Source organism: Protomyctophum bolini (assembly GCF_963924005.1).
Source record: "Protomyctophum bolini genome assembly, chromosome: 9".
Taxonomy (NCBI): domain Eukaryota; kingdom Metazoa; phylum Chordata; class Actinopteri; order Myctophiformes; family Myctophidae; genus Protomyctophum; species Protomyctophum bolini.
In genome coordinates, this window is record NC_137870.1 from 27,043,314 (window position 1) to 27,064,328 (window position 21,015).

General features: G+C 41.8%; 2 protein-coding genes across 6 annotated transcripts in view; both read left to right on the top strand.

Moving 5' to 3' along the window:
- ube4a (ubiquitination factor E4A) overlaps nucleotides 1–9,543 on the top strand; it is a 28,511-nt gene extending 18,968 nt beyond the window's left edge. For all 3 annotated transcript variants that reach the window (XM_080773138.1, XM_080773140.1, XM_080773139.1), the window contains 7 exons: nucleotides 1,958–2,058; nucleotides 2,526–2,639; nucleotides 3,686–3,860; nucleotides 4,642–4,822; nucleotides 5,429–5,576; nucleotides 6,123–6,280; nucleotides 8,024–9,543. In XM_080773138.1, the coding sequence (XP_080629264.1) occupies nucleotides 1,958–2,058; nucleotides 2,526–2,639; nucleotides 3,686–3,860; nucleotides 4,642–4,822; nucleotides 5,429–5,576; nucleotides 6,123–6,280; nucleotides 8,024–8,159 (1,013 nt within the window). In that variant the 3' untranslated portion in view covers nucleotides 8,160–9,543. The remainder of the gene's footprint in view (nucleotides 1–1,957; nucleotides 2,059–2,525; nucleotides 2,640–3,685; nucleotides 3,861–4,641; nucleotides 4,823–5,428; nucleotides 5,577–6,122; nucleotides 6,281–8,023) is intronic.
- Nucleotides 9,544–15,774: 6,231 nt separating this feature from the next.
- kmt2a (lysine (K)-specific methyltransferase 2A) overlaps nucleotides 15,775–21,015 on the top strand; it is a gene marked incomplete at its 5' end in the record, with an annotated part of 59,583 nt that continues 54,342 nt past the window's right edge. For all 3 annotated transcript variants that reach the window (XM_080771394.1, XM_080771396.1, XM_080771395.1), the window contains one exon: nucleotides 15,775–16,098. In XM_080771394.1, the coding sequence (XP_080627520.1) occupies nucleotides 15,775–16,098 (324 nt within the window). The remainder of the gene's footprint in view (nucleotides 16,099–21,015) is intronic.

The following is a 21,015-nucleotide window of genomic DNA, read 5'->3' on the forward strand; positions in this document are numbered from 1 at the left end:
ATAGTGACTGGTTTAAGACACAATCAATGGCATCATTACATCTGGCATGCTGGCAATGCATGCAAAACATATTAAAGGCTGTTTAACAAGATAATAAACAAGAAAATAATTGAACTGCTATCAAGCTGACAGTGTCTTGCAAATTCACAATGTGATTCATTGTGAGTTTATAGATCGACAATTTTTGCCTAATTTTGTCTGTTGGTCTTTTGTAAGTTAGCCTATTACATGCCCAGAATAGGGATGCGAGTCATGTGGTTAACATGTTAGATGTTATTTATGTACATGCACCTGTAAATACTATTCCCTTGATAGACCCCACGCACTCCAAACCCCTGTGCTTGTGCATGACTGCACGTGTCTAATTAACATAAAGAAATGCCCCAAATGTATCACATGCAATGACAAATTTCCCACCTTTTTTCCTCTTTTTCTGATGAACTGTTTAGCCGATACAGAAATGTAACTTTTGTTTATTGAGGTCTATGCACACCACCAACATACATGTTGACAACGCTACCTTTGTAGATGAATTAACAAGCTGGAAATTATTGTCTGGTAGCAAGTAGGACATTTCATAAAAGAAACATTTTGACCTGACAACATTGATAAAGATACCTAGCAGGGGAGAGGAGGGTTCTCTCTGTTCTAAAATTAAGCAATAGGTCAAGCCACAAGAGTCCATGGTTTACCGTGGATTTTAGAACGCATGGATTAAAGATCTCAGTCGCCACAACTGATTTCAGTCATTTGGATGAAATCAACACTTTTAGCTCACAATGTTAGAAGAAAAAATCTTATGCACACCTACAGGGGCAGGTGTGTCGGATAAATGAACTGGAATAGTATGAAAAATACTGGAATCCCACACAATGTCTTCACTCACAGAATGTTATTGAGGCATTGAAGCAACGTTTCGGTCTGTCAGACCTTCATCAGGCATCCTGATGAAGGAACATTACCAAAATATCATAACTATATATTGTGCTATATAGTTTAGGAAACACACTGCCAGTGTGTTTCATTGCAGATTAGGACTTCCATGAGAACAGCTACAAGGTGTAGACAGCACGACACGGAGCGGAGAGTGCTTCCGACCCTCTATCAGATCACTCTCCGCTCTGTGTCGGACAGATACAGTCTATCTGGACAAAAACATGTCTGCCATTCTTTATTGGGATTTGGGAATAACCCCTTGAGATGAACCATCACGTTTTCAAGGGGGTCCACATATGACAAGATACAGAATTAAGACATTCAGACAAAATATTTAACAGACAGTTCAATCAACTAAACAAAGAAGACAAAAAGAAAACATACATAAAAAACAACAAGAATACACAGAGCACGTGAATTAATAATTGCTTCATAGATTTATTATCGTCTGTCGGGTGGAAACCTCATATGTCTAAAACTGTTATTTTTGATACTTTTGTGTGATCCTGTACTTTGATCAAGTAGGGCATTGATTTACGAAAAGAAGTTGAAATATGGAGATAAGAGGTTTCTGCCCAACGGCAACGTTATAATGATGATTTAGTCAAAACATCAACAGGTAATATCAAGATGAGAGGACAGCGCCGTTTTAAACGGCTGAAAATATGTTTTTGACCAAATATGAACAGGTAGATTATGTAGCTGTAACAATACTTAAATTAGCAAACTATTAATTAACCTTTTGTCCTGTGTTTTCACGAAAATCAAAGACCTATAGCAATATAAATCTTTAATAATGTCGCAAACATATTCCTACAAGACCGTAGTGGCGTAGTGCCTGTGATTGCCTGTACAAACACGGAAGTTACCGAACACTACACGTCACGGTATCTTTAAAGTGATGTGTAATAGCAACAATCTGTTTTAGAACAGCAGATTGACAAACATTGGCTTGGTTTAATATTGATCAGTGGGCATGTTGATGATGGTGACATGGGTTTGATTTTCCTTCTCCACTCAGGTGACCCCCACCAGTTTGAGCAGAAGTTTAACTACAGAAGGCCCATGTATCCTATACTCAAATACATGTGGGGGAAAGACAGCTACAGAGAGAGCATCAAGGTGAACAAGACCTGTTACGCTTACTCTATCTTCACAAGGAATGCAATGGCATAAAACATTTAGCTCTGTCTTCCCGCTTGTTGGTAAGATTATATAAGGAAATATCTTTATAGACTTTATATATTAATGTCTGGTCTATAATGCATTATAACCACACTTATAATTGTAATGCACTTACAAGGCACTTATGAATGTTTATAATTCTGCATAAAAGCATATAACAATGTTTATATATAACTTAATATAGTGCTGGTCCTAATGTGTCAGCACATTATACTAGGGCGTTACTTAACTGCATGTGACCATGTGACACCCAGTATGGGGTGAATATGTTGGTTAGACATACAAACAGTCCTACAGTCATTAGTCAGACAAACCCGTGCTGCGGGTTAACATTCACCGACCTTTAAGTAGAGTGTTAACAAAATATATCTAAATGTGAGGGTGTTAAATGGTCTTGTTTTCAGCATCTGGCTGACTATGCCTCTGTGAACCTGGAGGCCATGAATCCACCTCTATTCCTGAGGTACCTCAACCTGCTGATGAATGACGCCATCTTCCTCCTGGATGAGGCCATTCAGGTGAGACAGACTGAGCCTCCCTCTGATCGGCTATTTGTTTGGTTTTGGTGCATGGGTTCAGTTTATTTTCCAGTTGTCTTCACCTAAGCCAGATAACGGGAGGCGTTCGCCCACTGATACGTTAAGTGACATCTAGCAGCCCTTGATGTTGTAGTCTCAGAAGCCAGAACATCTCTCTTCCATGGTATTCGAATGTTGCAATTCTGGCATGTAAAAGTTGAGAACATGAAGTCATTTGCTCTTCAGAACAGTAGGGTATTCAACCAATCACAAACATAGTTCACAAACATAACGTCTCTTTTGGATGGAAACCTCATAATATTATGTTCAAGACTGTTACTTTTCAGGATTCAAATTCAATTATAGCAAAAGTAGCAGATCTACAAGCTTGAAAAGACTGCATTTCGGGCTTGAAGATCTGCGAGTTTTGATGCTTTTGAGTGACACTGTAGTATGATCAAGTACATCAAGTAGGGTGTTAATTTACATAAAAAACACAAAGTTAGAAACTGGAGATAAGAGGTTTCTGCTCAACAGCAACTATATATTCTATTCTAAAAGATCTTATATCTTATATATTATTTTTAAATTTCTATTTCTGCTGAACAGCTAGCTACTGTACCTAGCAAGGCTTCAACTCATTTGGTTTTCATATTCTCTACCCATTTTCTGAAATATGAAATAATAATAATACCTATAGCTATATAAGTATTTAGCATAACAATTGAGATATGACATTTCTTTATCGCACCGCCCCAGAAAGTAACAAAATTAATGTTAAATTGAACAGTAATTACAATTTTACCTATTATTTTATAAGGGACGATTTACTTTTCGGGCAAGTGGACATGACCTGTATGTACTGTAAGTGCCCCTGAGACCTTATAGTGTCAAGTGTCAACACCTGTAGCTCCAGCATTGAATGTAGACGTCAATGTGTATTGGTCTGGGGAGATCTCAGATCTGCTGGCTACGCAAGACTGAACAATTCAATGATAGTGATTTTTCCCTCTTTTCTCTTTATGAACTCCCCCGTCCTCCTGTAGTACTTGAGTAAGATCAAGCTCCTGCAACTGGAGCGTGATCGAGGGGAGTGGGAGGGTCTGGCCCCCGACACGCGCAGAGAGAAGGAGTCCAGCCTGCAGATGTTCGGACAGCTGGGACGCTTCCACAACATCATGTCCAACGAGACCATCGGCACGCTGGCCTTCCTTACCTCAGGTCAGGCAGGAGCAGGGGTCATCAACATGCTGGCTTGCTACATTTTTGCGACAGAGATACAAAATGAGTGGTCAATAATATTACCATAAATACTAATATACTAGTCCAGTAGACACCATGGACATGGTGTTTTTTAAAGAGGGAGGGTGGTTAGTCCTCATCCTTTGTAATTTATTTTATTTTATTAAAATTGTCACACCATCACTAATGTAGTAGTGATGGTACAGTAAAGATAAGTACAACAATACATGGGAATTTGAGGTACCCTTCTTTATTATTTCTACGAAAATTACAAAAACAGATATCACGGGGGCACAAAATCGGTGAAAGATGTGGGTATTGTTTTACTAATATATTCCAAAAATAAATAATGGAGCTGGGCATTTCTCCTTTGGTCCAGCCATTCCTGGGACATGTGAGAATGGTCCAGTGCCTGCATCATTCATGAACTGTTGTGCTCAGACTAAATAGTCTTTACATGTTTGTGCAGGATGGTTATTGTTAACAAAATTTGGGAAAAGAAACCCTGCCTAACGATGATGTCACTGGTAGGCAGGTTTCTGAACTGTCCACAGCCCACCTATGACTATAGTGAACCATTTTATCATGAGCATTAGTGAGGACTGAACTGTCCACAGCCCTCCTATGAGTGAACCATTTTATCATGAGCATTAGTGAGGATTGAAAATGGGTGAAGTCGTTCTCTAGCTCACAACTCAAGTCCTTCTACTTTAACACTGTCCCTCCTTGACCTTGCCGCTGCCTGCCTGTGTCATTGTAGAAATCAAAGGCATTTTTGTGCACCCGTTCTTGGCTGAGAGGATCATCTCCATGCTCAACTACTTCCTGCAGCACCTGGTGGGGCCTAAGATGGGTGCCCTGAAAGTCAAGGACTTCACTGAGTTTGACTTTAAGCCCCAGCAGCTGGTGTCTGACATCTGCACCATCTACCTGAACCTGGGGTATGTTCAGAAGACCTCCACTGTCTAGCAAACTGAACAAGATACAAGGCTGTAAAAAATAATGACCTGTTACTTTCAAAAACGTTTTGCAAAAATGGAATGCTATTTGTTTCATAGATCATATATTGAAGTTTCTTCTAATTGTCGTCTGTAATTGTAACTGTTATGTATGCCTGACACGCTATGTTTGTTTCCCATTTAATCTGGTTTATTATGTTGTAATTTCTTCATTATCTTTTTTACATTGTTTTATGGGTGCAGCCAGCAACCATATGAACCCTGGCATCCCTTTTCTGAGCATGTTATAACAAAAAAACAAGCAAACATTCGCTGAAAAAAGGCTGTAGATCAGATATTTTCGACAAAGAGATTTGTTGTAGAGGGAAAGAAAGTGAAAGTACAGACCCCTGAGGATCCCTGGTCAACAAAGTATGTGTAGGGTTTAATCAATTATAAAAAGTTTTGTGATTTATTTATTTTTTAATTGTAAATTAAAACTAATTTTTAATTAACCAACCAGGCAAAAAAAACCCATTATATTTTATTTTTTGAAGATCACCGTGCTGGTTGCCTGGATGTTAAATTATGCATCTTTGTCTTGGGCAGTGATGAGGAGAATTTCTGTGCCACGGTGCCCAAAGACGGACGCTCCTACTCCCCCACCCTGTTCTCCCAGACGGTCCGCGTCCTCAAGAAGATCAACAAGCCTGGAGACATGATTGTGGGCTTTGGGCTGATTGCTGACAAAATCAAGGTAGGATTGAAACTTTTATCATCTTGTAATGTAAAATCAGCTGTGCTGAGTCTCGCTGCTCTCCCAGAGTGGGTTGCTAGGCTAGCGATTTCTAGGGACATCTTTGGTCGTAGTGGCTACATCTGTCATTGCTCGGGAACCCCCCCCCCCCCCAAGGTTAAAGCATTCCGGATTTATAATTTTCTTACCTTAATCTGATGTTATTATATCCAATAACGAGTGGTACAGGTGAACAATTACATAACTTCATCCAGAGCGCACTGCAGCTTTGATGTGCTGGGTCATACGGTATAGATTGCTTTTCTTATTATGATTCTTATTTCTACACATGCAGCTGTTTTGTCCCAAAAGGCTTTTTTTCTCCTTTTTGCTTCTACCACTGGTTGTTGCATATAATGACATCAGATTGCGGTAAGAAAATCGCTGGTCCGGAATGATCCTACGAAGACACATGTGTAGTTCTATCTGCTCCCCCTGTGTGTCCCATATACTGCAGTCCCACACTGACCTACGTGTGTGTCTGTGTCCTATGTGTGTCCCATATAGTCCCATGCTGACAGGCAGCTGCAGGACGAGGAGACCTACTCGGACGCCCCAGATGAGTTCCTGGACCCCATCATGTCCACCCTGATGATGGACCCAGTGCTGCTGCCCTCCTCCAATGTCACAGTGGACCGCTCAACCATAGCACGGCATCTACTCAGGTCAGTACACCTTATCAGTGGTGGAAGAAGTACTCACATGTTTTTACTTGAGTAAAAGTATCAATACCTCAATGTAGAAATAGTAATGTACAGTACAAGTAAATGTTTGGTATTCAAAATGTACGTACTCATTATGCAGAATGTCCCATTTCACAAGTTTCCAAATATAATCTACTAGAACTTTGCCGCCCTTCGGGTGGCTCACTTCTAGTGGCACGCGTTGTGAATGGGAAGAAGGGAATTGCAGGATTTCACAGCCTCCACTTCCTGTTTCAGCTTTGTTTTAAAACCCTTTATTCTGCCCTTAACATTAGCGGATGGCCGCACATGGTAGACACACGCACACCCAGGGTAATAGTATGTTTACTATACTGTAGTTTATGTAACAGGGTATCTATATGTTTAGGCAAGTCAGATGTATCTTTGGAAAAACCTTATATTTAATTATTTTATTGCTGGCTATCAGTTAGCATTTATGAAGTTCCCAGTGCCACCATACTCGTTCACTTTAAGAGTCAGAGTTTGACCGCCCCCCACACACACTCACTACACACACTTTAGTATCATTGGCACAACCACACACTGTTTACCTTTCGTCAGAAGCGTTTACATGGCGGGAGCGACACAGTACGTGCAAGGCACAAATTAAATCCGAAGTTTGGATGGCTGAAGATCCACCAAGGACAGCTCTCCTGGATTCCGACTCATGGAGGTTTGAGGTTTCGCTAGCATCCTTTAGTGGCGGGTCTGTATATACAGTATACGGACTTATCAGAAAAATAATTAATAGTGTGAGCTTGTATATCTGTGGAAGCCGCAGGTAGTGTTGGCAAGTGTGGTCATTCTAAAGTGTTTGTTAGGAACTTAGTTACTTTCCACCACTGCACACTGTAAAATAATATCATCATTAATTTAACTCAGGGGTTGAACAAATTAATCCATATGGACTCTTTGAGTTCAAAATGAACACTGAGGATTTGACTGTTTTGGTCTGGTAACAACCCATTTTAGATCAATCTTGTGATTCCTTTTCCTTTTTACACTGAAATACAGTTCGCATGTTCAGGCTTCTGTTATTCAGACATTTATTATAAAACATATGTATCATTTAGAATCCAAACCATGTATTGCATATAGTATAGGAGAGGGATGTGACGAATATCATACTGTAGTATGTTTGACCAAATACCTTGATTATATTGTGATTATATCATTTTGTGATTATAACATATTGATTTTGGACTTGTTTGCTTGTAGACTGGTGGTTACTTTAGTTATTTTAACGAAAGGAGTAGGATGTGTGCAATTGATTTAAAGGTGACCAGTGGTCAAACCATGAACTGATTGCATGGTTTAAAGTTCTCAGTCGCCACGACTGATTTCAGTCATGTGGATTCCATAGAAGCCAGCATGTCTTATTGTCTTCTATGGAAGCATGTTGTGCACCAAAAATGGCGAATCTTCAAGCTCACAAAATGTCACACTGTGACGTTTTGTGAGCTTGTAGATCGTCTATCGATCAAAGTAGCAGAATAAAATGTTCAGAATATTATATATTCTGAACAGATATTTCATAAAAGCAAAGGTTAAAGCCTCAGTCTGATTTTTAACTGATTGGTTGTATGTAGAACAGAAAGAACATAGGCTTATGATAATACCTAAACATAATTCTAATAAACATAATGTTTATTAGAGCTTTGAGCTTTTATTTTGCTTTCTGTGTTATTGCCTTTCCCTTTTTAGTGACCAGACGGATCCGTTCAACCGCAGTCCTCTCACCATGGACCAGATCAGGCCAAACGAGGAGCTCAAGCAGCAGATCTTACAGTTCCTGGACAAGCACAAGCAGGAGAGGTTGCAGATGGGACCTAGCGGCTAACCTTTAGTTACCTCCTCTGTGATGAACAATTAAAATGCTTCCTATCCTTTTTCATTGCTACTTTTTCCCGCTAATCCATGATGCGCTTTAACCTCCGTGGATTTCCTCAGACTCTTCCACGTTGTCACCAGCCGTTCGTTCACGCAGCTTTCATGTCCAATGGAAACGTCCCTGGTCGTGACAGCAGGCCAGGGCAAAGCCGTGACACCACAAGAGTAGTGGCCGTTTCAGAGCCTAATCATGACCGATCTACTAGCCTGAACACGGCCCCATCCGTCAGGACTTTGACCATTGTACTCTGTTCACTCACCTCCGTTCTGCCAAAAGAAGATTTTCTACTGAAGAGTAAGTATTTTTGAGAACTCAAGAGATGGCAGAACATGAAATCTTGTCTGATTTGATTTGTCCAGACTCATACTCATTACTCAATGGGGCATAGTAGTGGCTGGTGGCCATTTTGTGGTGCCACAGATGGAAAAACCCATACATTTTTCCCATAGCGATTTCCGAATTTTTTTCTCTAAAATGAATGTAAGCCTGGAACAAACCCATCCAAGCTCCTGATGAATCTTGACTATAAAATATTTGAATTATTATTATTATTGTACACAGAATCAAATGTTTTATGGTCCTAATTCACCAGGAGCCTGGATGGCTTGGTTCCATGCTCAAAATAATATATATAAATATTTTCCGAAATCTTTATTGGAAAAATGAATGCGTTTTCGATCTGTAGCACCACAAAATGGCCACTGCTATGCCCTATACACCATGAACCTATATGCAGTAGGCAGTACTCCTCTAGGAACTCACACACTTACCAGATCAATTAATTTAACCTAGTTATAGGATTTTAAAGAGAATTGATTTATGTGATGCAAGCATAACATCTATGCCCGTGTACACTTATACACTTGTGGGCAAACAGTTCTTAGTTTGGTGGAATCTGTGCCTAAAACCAAGAGCCTTGCAGTAATGTCAATGAATGAAGATCTTAGGCTTATTTCATACTGTAAGACAAGTTATTAACTAATGCTTTGAGGCATATGGGACACTATGGGGTGAATATAGTTGGTTAGTCAAGTCAGATGGCTAAAAACATTTGTAAAAAAAGGAGAAAAAAAAGTGCTGTTATGATTTATTTGAGTAACATTTTGGATTCAAGATTTTAAAATGCAAGAAAGTCATGTGATTGTTGTATAAACAAATGTTGAGGGAGAGTATGTATTTGTTGGCATGCATTCATACAGTATGTTGAATATCTACCAATCGAATGATTACTTGGGGTAAATTATAATAATTTGCAATATTTTTATGTTTTATTTGTCATGATTTTTTGGATGTACAGTATGAACAAGAAATTAAAAAAAGCTATTGCGTGTTATATAACAAATGTTACGGTGTTATTCAGTAATCACAAGCCTTTAAATTGATAGTATTGATTGTAGATGGGAAGTGACACTCGTCGGGAACAGGATTTGAACCCGTGACTTGCTGTCAGGCTGCATTGCAGTCTGGGTGCATGCCGGACCGCTATGCCAGCAGCCCAGGCCAGTATTCACAAACCTGTTACTCAAAGTGGAACTGCACTGGCATACTAGAATGTGTGCCTAAAACCAAGACTCCTCTGTCACCTACTGGGTTCTCAACCCGTGGGTCTGTCACCTACTGGGTTCTCAACCCGTGGGTCTGTCACCTACTGCAAGGGTTCTCAACCCGTGGGTCTGTCACCTACTGGGTTCTCAACCCGTGGGTCTGTCACCTACTGCAAGGGTTCTCAACCCGTGGGTCTGTCACCTACTGCAAGGGTTCTCAACCCGTGGGTCTGTCACCTACTGCAGGGGTTCTCAACCCGTGGGTCTGTCACCTACTGCAGGGGTTCTCAACCTGTGGGTTGCCAAATTATTTTGGGGGGGGTCCCCAGATTATCTCCCCAGATTATCTTTTTTTAACTGGAAAATGGAAATTAAGAGTTTACGTAGTACGTACATGCATAAGCTTTCCTTAATGATTATATCTGGTTTCAGTATTTATTTATGATGTATTTTCTCTATTATTGGTTATTGTAGCGGTCCATTTGTATTGGGGGTAGGGAGGGGATGCGGGGCGGGGGTCGCGAGACATGGATAAAGCATTTCCAGGCCAAAAACGTTGAGAACCCCTGACCTACTGTTTGTACGCTAAAATGTGTAATGATGGAAAAAGTACTTGCATGTTTTACTTAAAGTACAAACGTATCTGCATCAAAATATACTTATCGTACCAAAAGTAAAAGTAGGCCTATACTTATTGTGCAGAAAGTCCCATTTCACAAGTTCAAAATCTTCAAAACATCTTTTCAAAATAGCCGATCTGACATATTGGGAGTTTGTAGATCTGCTCATTTCAGCAGGACAGCTGAGAGGAAAGCAGTAGCTCAAGTGGCCGGTTCCCAGTTCAATCCCGGACTCTACCTGAGTTGGTGTCGAAGGAAGACGATCCCCTAATTGCTCCAGATGAGCAGGTTGGTTTGCCTTGCATGGTTTCCTCTGACATGTGTGAATGTGAAAGAACATCTCAGTATACCATTTCAGCCTCCTGGTCCAGGCCTCACATGTCCTAACTGTGGTATATGGATATGTGGTTCCAGAATCGGCTTCATAGTCATCTACAGTGGCATTGTCGACAGCAAAGATAACCGCTGGCAAACGGTATTTTGTATTTTGTTGGTATCCAAACAGACCTACCACCAATCCTCTCCCGATGATTTCTCTGTCTGTATGTATGTCACTAATGCTGCATTCACATGGGATCAGGCAAGTGGTAAACGGCAAACTGGAAGTCATTTTAGTGGACGGGAGCAGGATGGTAAACGGAACAGGACGGCACGGCAGCCAGAACCGGCGACGGTAACGGCAGATGGCAGACCATAAAATATTTGAATTATTATTATTATTTTACACAGAATCAAATGTTTTATTGTCCTAATTCACCAGGAGCCTGGATGGCTTGGTTCCATGCTCAAAATAATTTATATAAATATTTGCCGAAATCTTTATGGGAAAAATGAATGGGTTTTCGATCTGTAGCACACAGATGGCAGACAGCATCAATGTTAAAATATGTAATCTTTTTACCATTCCGTGCCGGCGTCCAGCAGGTTTTGCCATTTGCCGTCTACCGCTTGCCTGATTCCATGTGAATGCAGTATAACTGCTATAGACACCATATCACAGGACTGGCCTCTACCCACACTCTTCCAAACAGAACCGGTTCCCAGTCGTCAGATCGTTCTGTGTTTCTCTTCTGTTTCTCTTTCACACGTGTCACCTCTCTGTTGCTCTCAGACAGAGCGAGGTTTGTGTGTGCTGTGTTTGGGTCCAGTGTGAGTTCGCACACATCTGAAGAGGGCGACTGGTCTGTCCACTTGTTCTCTTCTTGAACATCTGCCATCTTCTCTTCCACCTTGTTCGCTGTTAGTATGTCTTCTTCGTCTTGTTGTTTATTGTCTTCATTCTTCTCTGCTCTGCAGAACGAAGCACATTCTGGTCTTGAACATCCTTCACTTTCATGTTCAATTAAGACATTGTTCTCTGTTGGCTTCACCTTGTTCTCTTCGTATTTAATCTCATCTGGTGAGAGGAGCCTTTCAGTCAGTTGGTTTTTCATCTCATCCAATGCATTCTTCTTGATAAACATATGGAAGGTGTTCTTCAGGAGCGTGGCCTTCAGGAGAGTGTTCTCGTTCTCGTTGCTGTCCAGTGTGAGCTCACACACATCTGATGAGAAGAGCTTTGTCCTCAAAGCCTCCTTTTCTCTAATCAGTTGGAGTTTCTCATCCATCCCATTTTTTCGTCCTCTATTCTCACTCCTCCTCCTACACTCCTCCTTCCTTTCTCCGTCTTTAATCTTCTCTTTTCTCTCTTCAGTATGAGTGTTAGATGATGGAGATGAACCCGAGCTGCCATCTGATGAATGGAGCTGAAACATGGATGTGGTTTCCAAGGGTTACTCTTTAAAGGCCTGTGGATGGTGAAGGAGGATCACTTTCTTTTGGAGGTACTAGGTTAATGAAAGAAGAGTTGGAGGTAGGTGATTGAGTCACCTCAATCACCTACCAGTATTATATCAACAGTGGTGGTAGCCTAGCAACGACCTGTTTTAACTTTAGAAATTGCCTGTCTGTAGGAGTCCCTTATGCCCATATATGGAGATCTCTTTATATGTCTTGTCTCTTTTATGCCCATATATGGAGACTTCTATCTGTCTGGCTCTTTTGTGCCCATATTTGGAGATCTCTTTATATGTCTGTCTGTGTCTCTTTTGTGCCCATATATGAAGATCTATTTATATGTCTGTCTGTGTCTCTTTTATGCCCATATTTGGAGATATCCTTGTCTGTCTGTGTCTCTTGTATGCCCATATATGGAGATCTCTGTATCTGTTTGTATGTGTCTCTTTCAGGCCCATATGCAGATCCCTGATGTTATCAGTGTCATATTCACAGTACTATAATAATGATTTAGGGCAGAGATAATGTTATTATGATAAATGAACAAAAACATCTGTCGGTCCGTCCGTCCGGGCTGCAGCTTCCAAACCCTGTTTCGTACTGCGTTAGATAGCGAGTGCTGGAGACGCTGGAGATGCACGAAGGCAGGAGGTGTACAATGTTCGCTCGCTCTCCCCCATGTTTCTGTGGAGAGTACTGTGAATGTGACATGGTTTGTTTATGATATGTTTATGAATTGATTACATGGGGACCACTCATTTTGTATGTCCGTAGCAAAAATATTGTTTGAGTAAAATGTCCATCACAAGCCGGCATGTTGATGACCCCTGTTAGAATGTTGCAGTATTACTATTGCTATGCACTACTTACCTTATTTTGTAGAGGAGAATTGGATATTAACAGAGCTATGTCACTCCTATGTCACAGTTTGATCAGTGTTTGTGAATATGAACATCTCTCATCTAATCTCATCTAAAATTAGAAATCTGCCTGGAAGCTCATTCGTAGAGATATTCAATTATGAATAGACAATGGATGGCTTTGTGAATCCATGAAATATATTTTGATGTTTTATGGCCAGAAGAGATTTGTAATGATGGCAATTATGAAAATGTAAAATGTACTGGCAATGCAGCTCTAGTGTTTCAAAGTCACCTTTTCCACCGTTAGCCCATAGCACTTGCCGTAGAACTTGCCCTAGCCTTGCAGGCTTATGCAAAGGCTAAAAATGTAATTTGTAGATGGCATGTTCTGTAGACAGAATGATGCCAGGTCATCCTGTGGTGTTTAGGTTCAATGTAGGCTACAGATCATTGATTTTCTGTGGATATTATACTGTTCGACTGATGATAGGTTCTTGGTTTACTTATGGTCGTAGTCAATTACTATTTATTATTATTACTATTTTTTATGTATTTGATGTATTGCCTTGTGTTACCTTGCTTACTGTAAGTCGCTCTGTCTGGATTGAGAGCATCTGCTGAATTGTCAAGGACAGGTTGTCTCAAAACAGTGCTTTTCAACCAGGGGGCGCCATGCAGGCCAATTGGAATATTTTCAATCAATTTAAAATTGTAGGAGAAAACTTTCACACACCTAGAAATCAGCCGGTGCACACTGGTGCGTAGGCCAGTGGACATCAATGGAAGCAATATAGGATACACCCGCACACTGTGGATTTGGATAGGATACACTAGGCCAGTGGACATCAATGGAAGCAATAGGATACACCCGCACACTGTGGATTTGGATAGGATACACTAGGTCAGTGGACATCAATGGAAGCAATAGGATACACCCGCACACTGTGGATTTGGATAGGATACACTAGGCCAGTGGACATCAATGGAAGCAATAGGATACACCCGCACACTGTGGATTTGGATAGGATACACTAGGTCAGTGGACATCAATGGAAGCAATAGGATACACCCGCACACTGTGGATTTGGATAGGATACACTAGGCCAGTGGACATCAATGGAAGCAATAGGATACACCCGCACACTGTGGATTTGGATAGGATACACTAGGCCAGTGGACATCAAAGAAAGCAATAGGATACACCCGCACACTGTATTTGCTCAGTACATCAGTATTTTTTAATGTCCCTTTTTAATGTCCCTCCGGACCTTCCTCAGGCATCAATTTAAAAGAAATGTTGAAAAGATAGCAGATCTACAACCTCTGAATACATCAGATCATGACACATCGTGACCCATTTCGCAATGGGGCAGAGTCAGAGGCTATTTGAGGGTCCTTGGCATGGAAAATATTAGGTACCACAACTCATTTGGAATTCGAATTAAAAGTTATTGCGAACGCAGTGAGCACTTACTATGAGACCTAGCAGATCATGTCTGTGTGTCCGTCCGTGTGTCTGTGTGTCTGTGTGTCACGCTTTTGTGCCCATATATGGAGCTGCTTTGGGGACTCCATATATGGTTATGGCTGAGTCATGGTGACATGAGTGTGATGGCGTGGTCCAACTTGTGCCCATTATTATATGGAGCTGCTTTGGGGACTCCTTATATAAATCTTTAAAAAACCCAAATATGTACGAGCTGCGTTCGCTTCCCGCGTTTGCAAAGACCTTGGCTGCCACTCTGTTTGTTTAACATAAAAAAAAAAGTCATATAGCCAGATATGACATACCGGTAATTTCCAAAGCCAGACGTTGGAGGAGCTAGCGCCCCTCAAAAGGGGGCAAATGGATGTATTGTATGCATGATGCATGTCACATTCTCAAAGGGCTGATTCTATAATCCCCAGCTGCTAATGATAGGAAGCTTCTGATGCAGTTGTGGACAGTTGTTGGGAATTCAAATCTGGTGGAGTGTTGCTGGTGCTGAATATAAGTAAACAGCAATGGGTGCTGAAAACAATTAAGCTCATATACTCATGCATGATTAATTTTGTTCTCAATCTCAGTGTTAATATAGCATCAAAATCAGTTTAACCACTTTAACCCTATCGGCTACCGTATATGAAAATAGCAGATCTACAAGCTCACAATGTGTTGTGATGAACATGTTGATAAATGTTGGTGCAAGTATAACAATGTACAAAGTCATAACAATGATGCCTAATTTAATATAATGTGGCGGAACTGATTTAACTAACAATGTGTCACATTTGTATAAATTAGTAAAAATTATATTAATAATGATATAATAATAATAATAATTATATTATAATTAATATTATTATTAATAATTATTATTATAATTAAAAATAAATAAACGGAGTATTACTGTAATTATTAATAAATTAAGTAATTCAAGGGTGTATAAATTAACATAACAGTCTCTGCCCTGACCCTTTACATATTTCAACCATGCAGCTCTTTCCCGGGCTAAAGCCCCTGAACGTGTGTAGGGCTCGGGCCGTACAGGAGCCTGCATGGGAGCGCTCAACCTCAATGCATTATCGGGGCTGCTCCGTCTCCATCCCCGGAACGTGCATAACGCCACATCCGCCGCTGCTCCGGCGGAGCTTGTTTATGTGTAGTGCTGGTTTTGGGGGTTCCGCCCACACCGAGGAGGGAGGAGGGAGGGACGGAGGAGGAACAGCACGCACAGACAGACGACAGACAGAAAGACAGACAGACAGGCAGAGTGTTAAAATGGCGCACAGCTGTCGGTGGCGGTTCCCCGCTCGGCCCGGAGGGAGCAGCAACTCCGGTACCGGGAGGAGAGCGGGCCGGATCAGGGTCACCGCCTCTCTCCGGAGCGGTGGTGGAGGAGGAAGCCACCCCAGTAATAATAATAATAATAATAGTACTACTACTAACGGCAGCGCGACCACCGGAGGTACCACCAGCAGCAGCAACGGCAGCGGTCTCGGACCGGGGTTCGACGCTGCACTACAGGTCTCCTCCGCCATCGGTTGCAACCTGCGGAGATTCCGGGATGTTTTGGGGGCATCGAGTGACTCGAGCAGCGGGGAGGTAAGAGAGCTCAGGTCGGACCCCGCCAGGGATGATAATGATGAGGAAGGAAGGAAGGAAGGATGATGGTTGGTGAGGTGGTGATGAGGGTGGTGATGATGTTGTGCCGGAGGTCCGGAGCAGGCAGCAGCACCGGACCGGAGGACGAGATGGAGGAGTGGATTTCAAAGTCCGGGACCCCCGGTTCTCTTTTTGATCCGCTCTCGGACCCGTGACCGGGACCAGGCAGAAGTGTTGGGAGTGTGTAAAACTTGTCATTGACGAGATGCTCGGTGGAACTTTTAAGCTTCGTTCTTTTTTGGGTGGCTCTTGATTCTTGACCCCCACCCTCTCACAACAGCCTCCCCCAAAAAGTACAGATCTACAGCTAACAACGCGTTGTTATTTTGTAGATCTGTACTTTTTTTGGGGGTGAGTGGGTATAGCAAGTACTATACTACTAACTACTACTACGGTCCGGAGTACGTAAAGTATCTATAGTTTCCTCCCAGCCCCCTGGCCTTCCTTCCTGGTCCTAACTGGACCTCAAAGCACATAGAAGCATTCAAATCAACGCCCGTATTCTTTTGGGGATTTAGTGGACATGAGTTCAGTTATCTTAAAACGGGAGTAATTAATATACCGTAGTCATGGTGTTCAGCTTTTGAGGGGGCTCAAGTCATGATGATAGCAGCACCTCTCGTCTAGTCTGTCTAGACCAGTCCCAGTCTGGTGGTGGTTACCTTTCTGGCCACTTCGTAATAAAGCAGGAATAACAATGTATTAAGGCTTATTGTATTCAATAACGTAGTCACGACTGTTGTTGTTGTTTTTGTCATGGCTACAAGAATTACAAATACGACATACTGTCCAAACCAGAAGGGTAGTGTAACGACTACGTTTATAAATGCAGCACTGGTGTATTTAGTTGCTGTTTTGTATAATTAGTGTAATTAGTATCGATATTAAATGGGAGTTTGTGTTCTGACCAGTCAGACAGAACTGTAATATTGTGGTTCTTCTGAACGTTGAAGCTATCGTTAGCCATGTTGAGTAGTGCATGCAGACACTGTTATGTTAGTTTGTGTTCTTCTTTCAACTCATAAACACACATATTACACACTGTCCTTTTATACGATGGTATTATTGGATCACAGTTGATCAGATTTGGTGTGTAAATAACCGTACCAGAAGACACAGGAGCGTATTACTTCCCCGACGTGTTTGAAAACAAACCATGTCAACTTGAAGGGGACAAGACGTCATTGTGTGTTCTAGTCTCATTGCAAACAGCGAACTGTCACATTAAACCCTGGATAACATTAACCCGGGACAACATTAACTCGCGTCGTCAGCTAACGGGCTAATTAAACATTTATTTCATCTTCTGTTCACCCTCCGACGAGGTGTCAACCCTTGAGCTAGCTAACCCCCAAGCTAGCATGCTACATATGTAACTACGATGCTATAGCTGTGTAGTGAGAGTCCCAGTCAGTCAGTCAGCCAGCCAGCAGGGCTTTATTTTTGCCACAAAGTGGACCGTTCTGCTTCGGATGGTTGCTGTGTTTACACCCGGGCCTTGGCTGTGGGACCAGAATCATTTCCCAGTTTGTTTTAGCTAAAGGATGCTAACCATTGCTAACGCACTACGCACCACGCTAGCCACACTGATGCTAATGCTGATGCATAGGAAAATGGGAGGACATGTTTTCACCCCTCTCTAGTACACATACATACGCGGTGCGTAGCTAGGAGGACCAAAATATTGTAGCTGTTGGTGGCTAATGCTAAAATGTTTTTATGTAATCCCTATGTGAATATCGGGAATCGAGTTGGGTTGAGCTCTTATGTTTATATAGCAGTAGATGCTAGTATGTTATTGTATATTATGTACACGGTGACCCACTCGATGCTACAATAACAAGCCATGGCTTCTGCTAGTTCTCATGGACCTTATGTGATGTGATGTTGGGGGTGTGTTCCCTGAACTACCATCTTCCTCCTTCATGATGAGCAGCAGCATGCTGCCGCACATTGCAGTGGGAGGAGAGGAGAGACTATGGTGGATTTCTGGATATTTATCACCAGTAGTAGTCCAGTTTTAAACATAGTATTGTATGCTGTAGTATAGTGGCTATATTTACCACTAACTATGCTCCTCCTCCAGTTTTAAATAATAGTATAGTGGAGAAGTGGTTCTCAACCTATTCAGGCCGCCCCCCCAATAATCGTATTTTAACTGGGGACCCCCACCATGACAGGCAGTACATTTACTTTGATTCAGTTCCCACAAAATAGTAGCTCTTGTGAGCTTATAATATAATAATATAGTATACTGTAACTGTAGTGTAGTAGCTATTTCTTTTCCACTAGTTGTGCTGCTCCAGTTTGTATATGGTAAGGTAATATAGTGACTATTTCTTATTTACCACTAGTTCTGCTACTGGTCAACTCCAGTTTGAAATATAGGATTGTTGTTTTTGCAACATAAGTGCAACATTTTCTAATCAAAAAAATGTAAACTTATATCTTTATAATGTTTATATTTGAGAACATTTACATTTTTGACACAAACATTTATTCACAAATTTAACTTTATTCTGTTTAACCACTATCTATGGACACAATCTGTCTACTGAAATGTTATATTGAAATATGAAATAATGAACTAGTACTAGTGCAGTTGTAGAAAATACTTTGTGGGCCTACAATTTCTGTATTGTTGAAGGGACTATAGAAGCACCCCCCCCCTCCCCCCAGCCAAAAGGAGACACAAAGGGTGAACATTTAGCAGTATCTGGGATGCGAAGAGACAGACGGCATCATTAAATAAATCCCTATGGATGTTGCGGACACAGCATGGTGATTTCATTGATAAAAGGATGTAGTAGTGCCCGCCTGGCCAGACCGGGGCAGGATTGTTCTGGCTCACTGCAGCCTGCTGAGCCCACAGGGCAGTCCCAATGAACAGCGTGCCAGCTTGGACACTCGGACACCCCTCCTCAGACAGGGCAGGCATACCCAAATCCACTTCAACACACAGGATTCCGTCTGAGAGAGCAGAGCAACTTTTCTTCTGACAGCTGCCACTTTGGAATAGATTACTATAAGCCTATTGGTCTGGTCTCAAAGAGAGGCTTGTAGCCTGTTGTTGCCCAAATAGAGGCATTTGTTAGCTTTTGTGTGAGTACGTTGAAAATTCATTTTCCTCCGTCCCACAAGTTGCAACAAATTTCGGATTGATTGTTTTAGTGCTAAGCAGTGTCAGTGTTGACGTTTTTGGGGGGATAGGTATGACCATCCAAACTCTGTGAAGCACTTGAGCCCTTTTTATATTTCATCTATATTTATTGCATTTTTGTTTTTTTGATTATTACATTTATTTACTTAATTTTTTACATATGCCATGAAATGCAAATGTTGTGGAATATTTGGCTGATCTACAAGTTCACAAGTGCTTATAGATCTGCTAGTTTCTAAGATTCTTTTATTTTTAAATGTTTAAATGATTCACCAATAATAATAATAATTATAATAATAATGACATGCCCAAAATAGGGACACCAAGTTGGAAAATGTTTAATCAGACTTTGTATCACCCCTCCCCCCTTTCTTTTATCTGTCAAAATATACCATGTCTGGTGGAGGTGCTGTGCGCTGTATCCATGATTCCACTTGTAGATTAAGACCAAATGTTTAATCACTCGTACAAAAAGTGCAGCTGAGCAGACATTGACAAACCAAACGTCTCCTCCTTGGCCCACTGGTTCTACAGAACTGGTGTGTTTGAGTGGAAGGCAGACATTTCAGTCCAGCAGGTGTTTGCCCTATTTAAATGGCAGAAGCCCCCCTCATGTCTCCCCCCCACACACACACACAGACCCACACACACACACAGACACACACACACACACACACACACACACATCCAGAGACAGCGTGTGGATTGGAGCAGGAAGCTTTGTGTCTGCTTGCTTTTATTCTAGCCCTCACAAAGTGCACGGCGGGCTGAAAAAGCCCAGGCAGGGATATCAAAGGGTGTGGGGCGACCCCCTCCTCCACACGGGACGACACTGGGAGGAGAATTAGTCACAGACCCTCCCATCCATGGCTTTATTCTGCTGCAGCAGGCGGCCAAGGCTTTCACCTCTACTTTAGGAGTTGCCCTGACTGAGAGAAAGGGTGTGTGTGTGTGTGTGTGTGTGTGTGTGTGTGTGTGTGTGTGTGTGTGTGTGTGTGTGTGTGTGTGTGTGTGTGTATGTGTGCAACTTTATGTGCCATATTGCACTTTGTGGGTGGGGTGTAGCCTATTCGGTCATTGTTTTGATTAGAGCTCCAATTCACGCCGCTGCTGCCTGCCTGCCTGCTGGCAACATGTGTTTGTGAGTTTGTTTGTTTGTTTTTGCGCCTGCCTGCCTGTGTTCCTGATCCTGACGATCCCAGGCTCTGACACATGATCTTACACATTTCCCGAAAGGCGTTTGTTCAGTGTCTATTCTTCATCAATAGCAAATTGGACGGAGAGAAACGAATACCAACCTTTTGTTGTAGTACTGGTGAGTGAACTTACAAAGCCTGTGTGTAAGCCAAGTAGAGATCAACATGCACACTCTCACAAATGGTTGTTGTGGCGGGGAGTAAATCCCCTTAGGTAAGCAGTAAGCACTTTTAACCACTTAAACCCACCATATACACTTAGTCGGTCGGAGTCCCCAGACCCCCGGGGGTCTACACACTCTAAGGCTAAAATAGACAATCTACAATCTCACAACGTTTGTTGTGACTGTGAGCTTGTAGATCGGCTATTTTTTGCAGAATGTTAGCCCCAGATGCTAGGAGGGTTCATGTGGTTAAAATAAATAAATAATAATAATCCGGCATGCTCCAGTCTCCGGTGTCCCACGCACACTTTCCTCTGCTTTATTTGTTTTGTTTTTG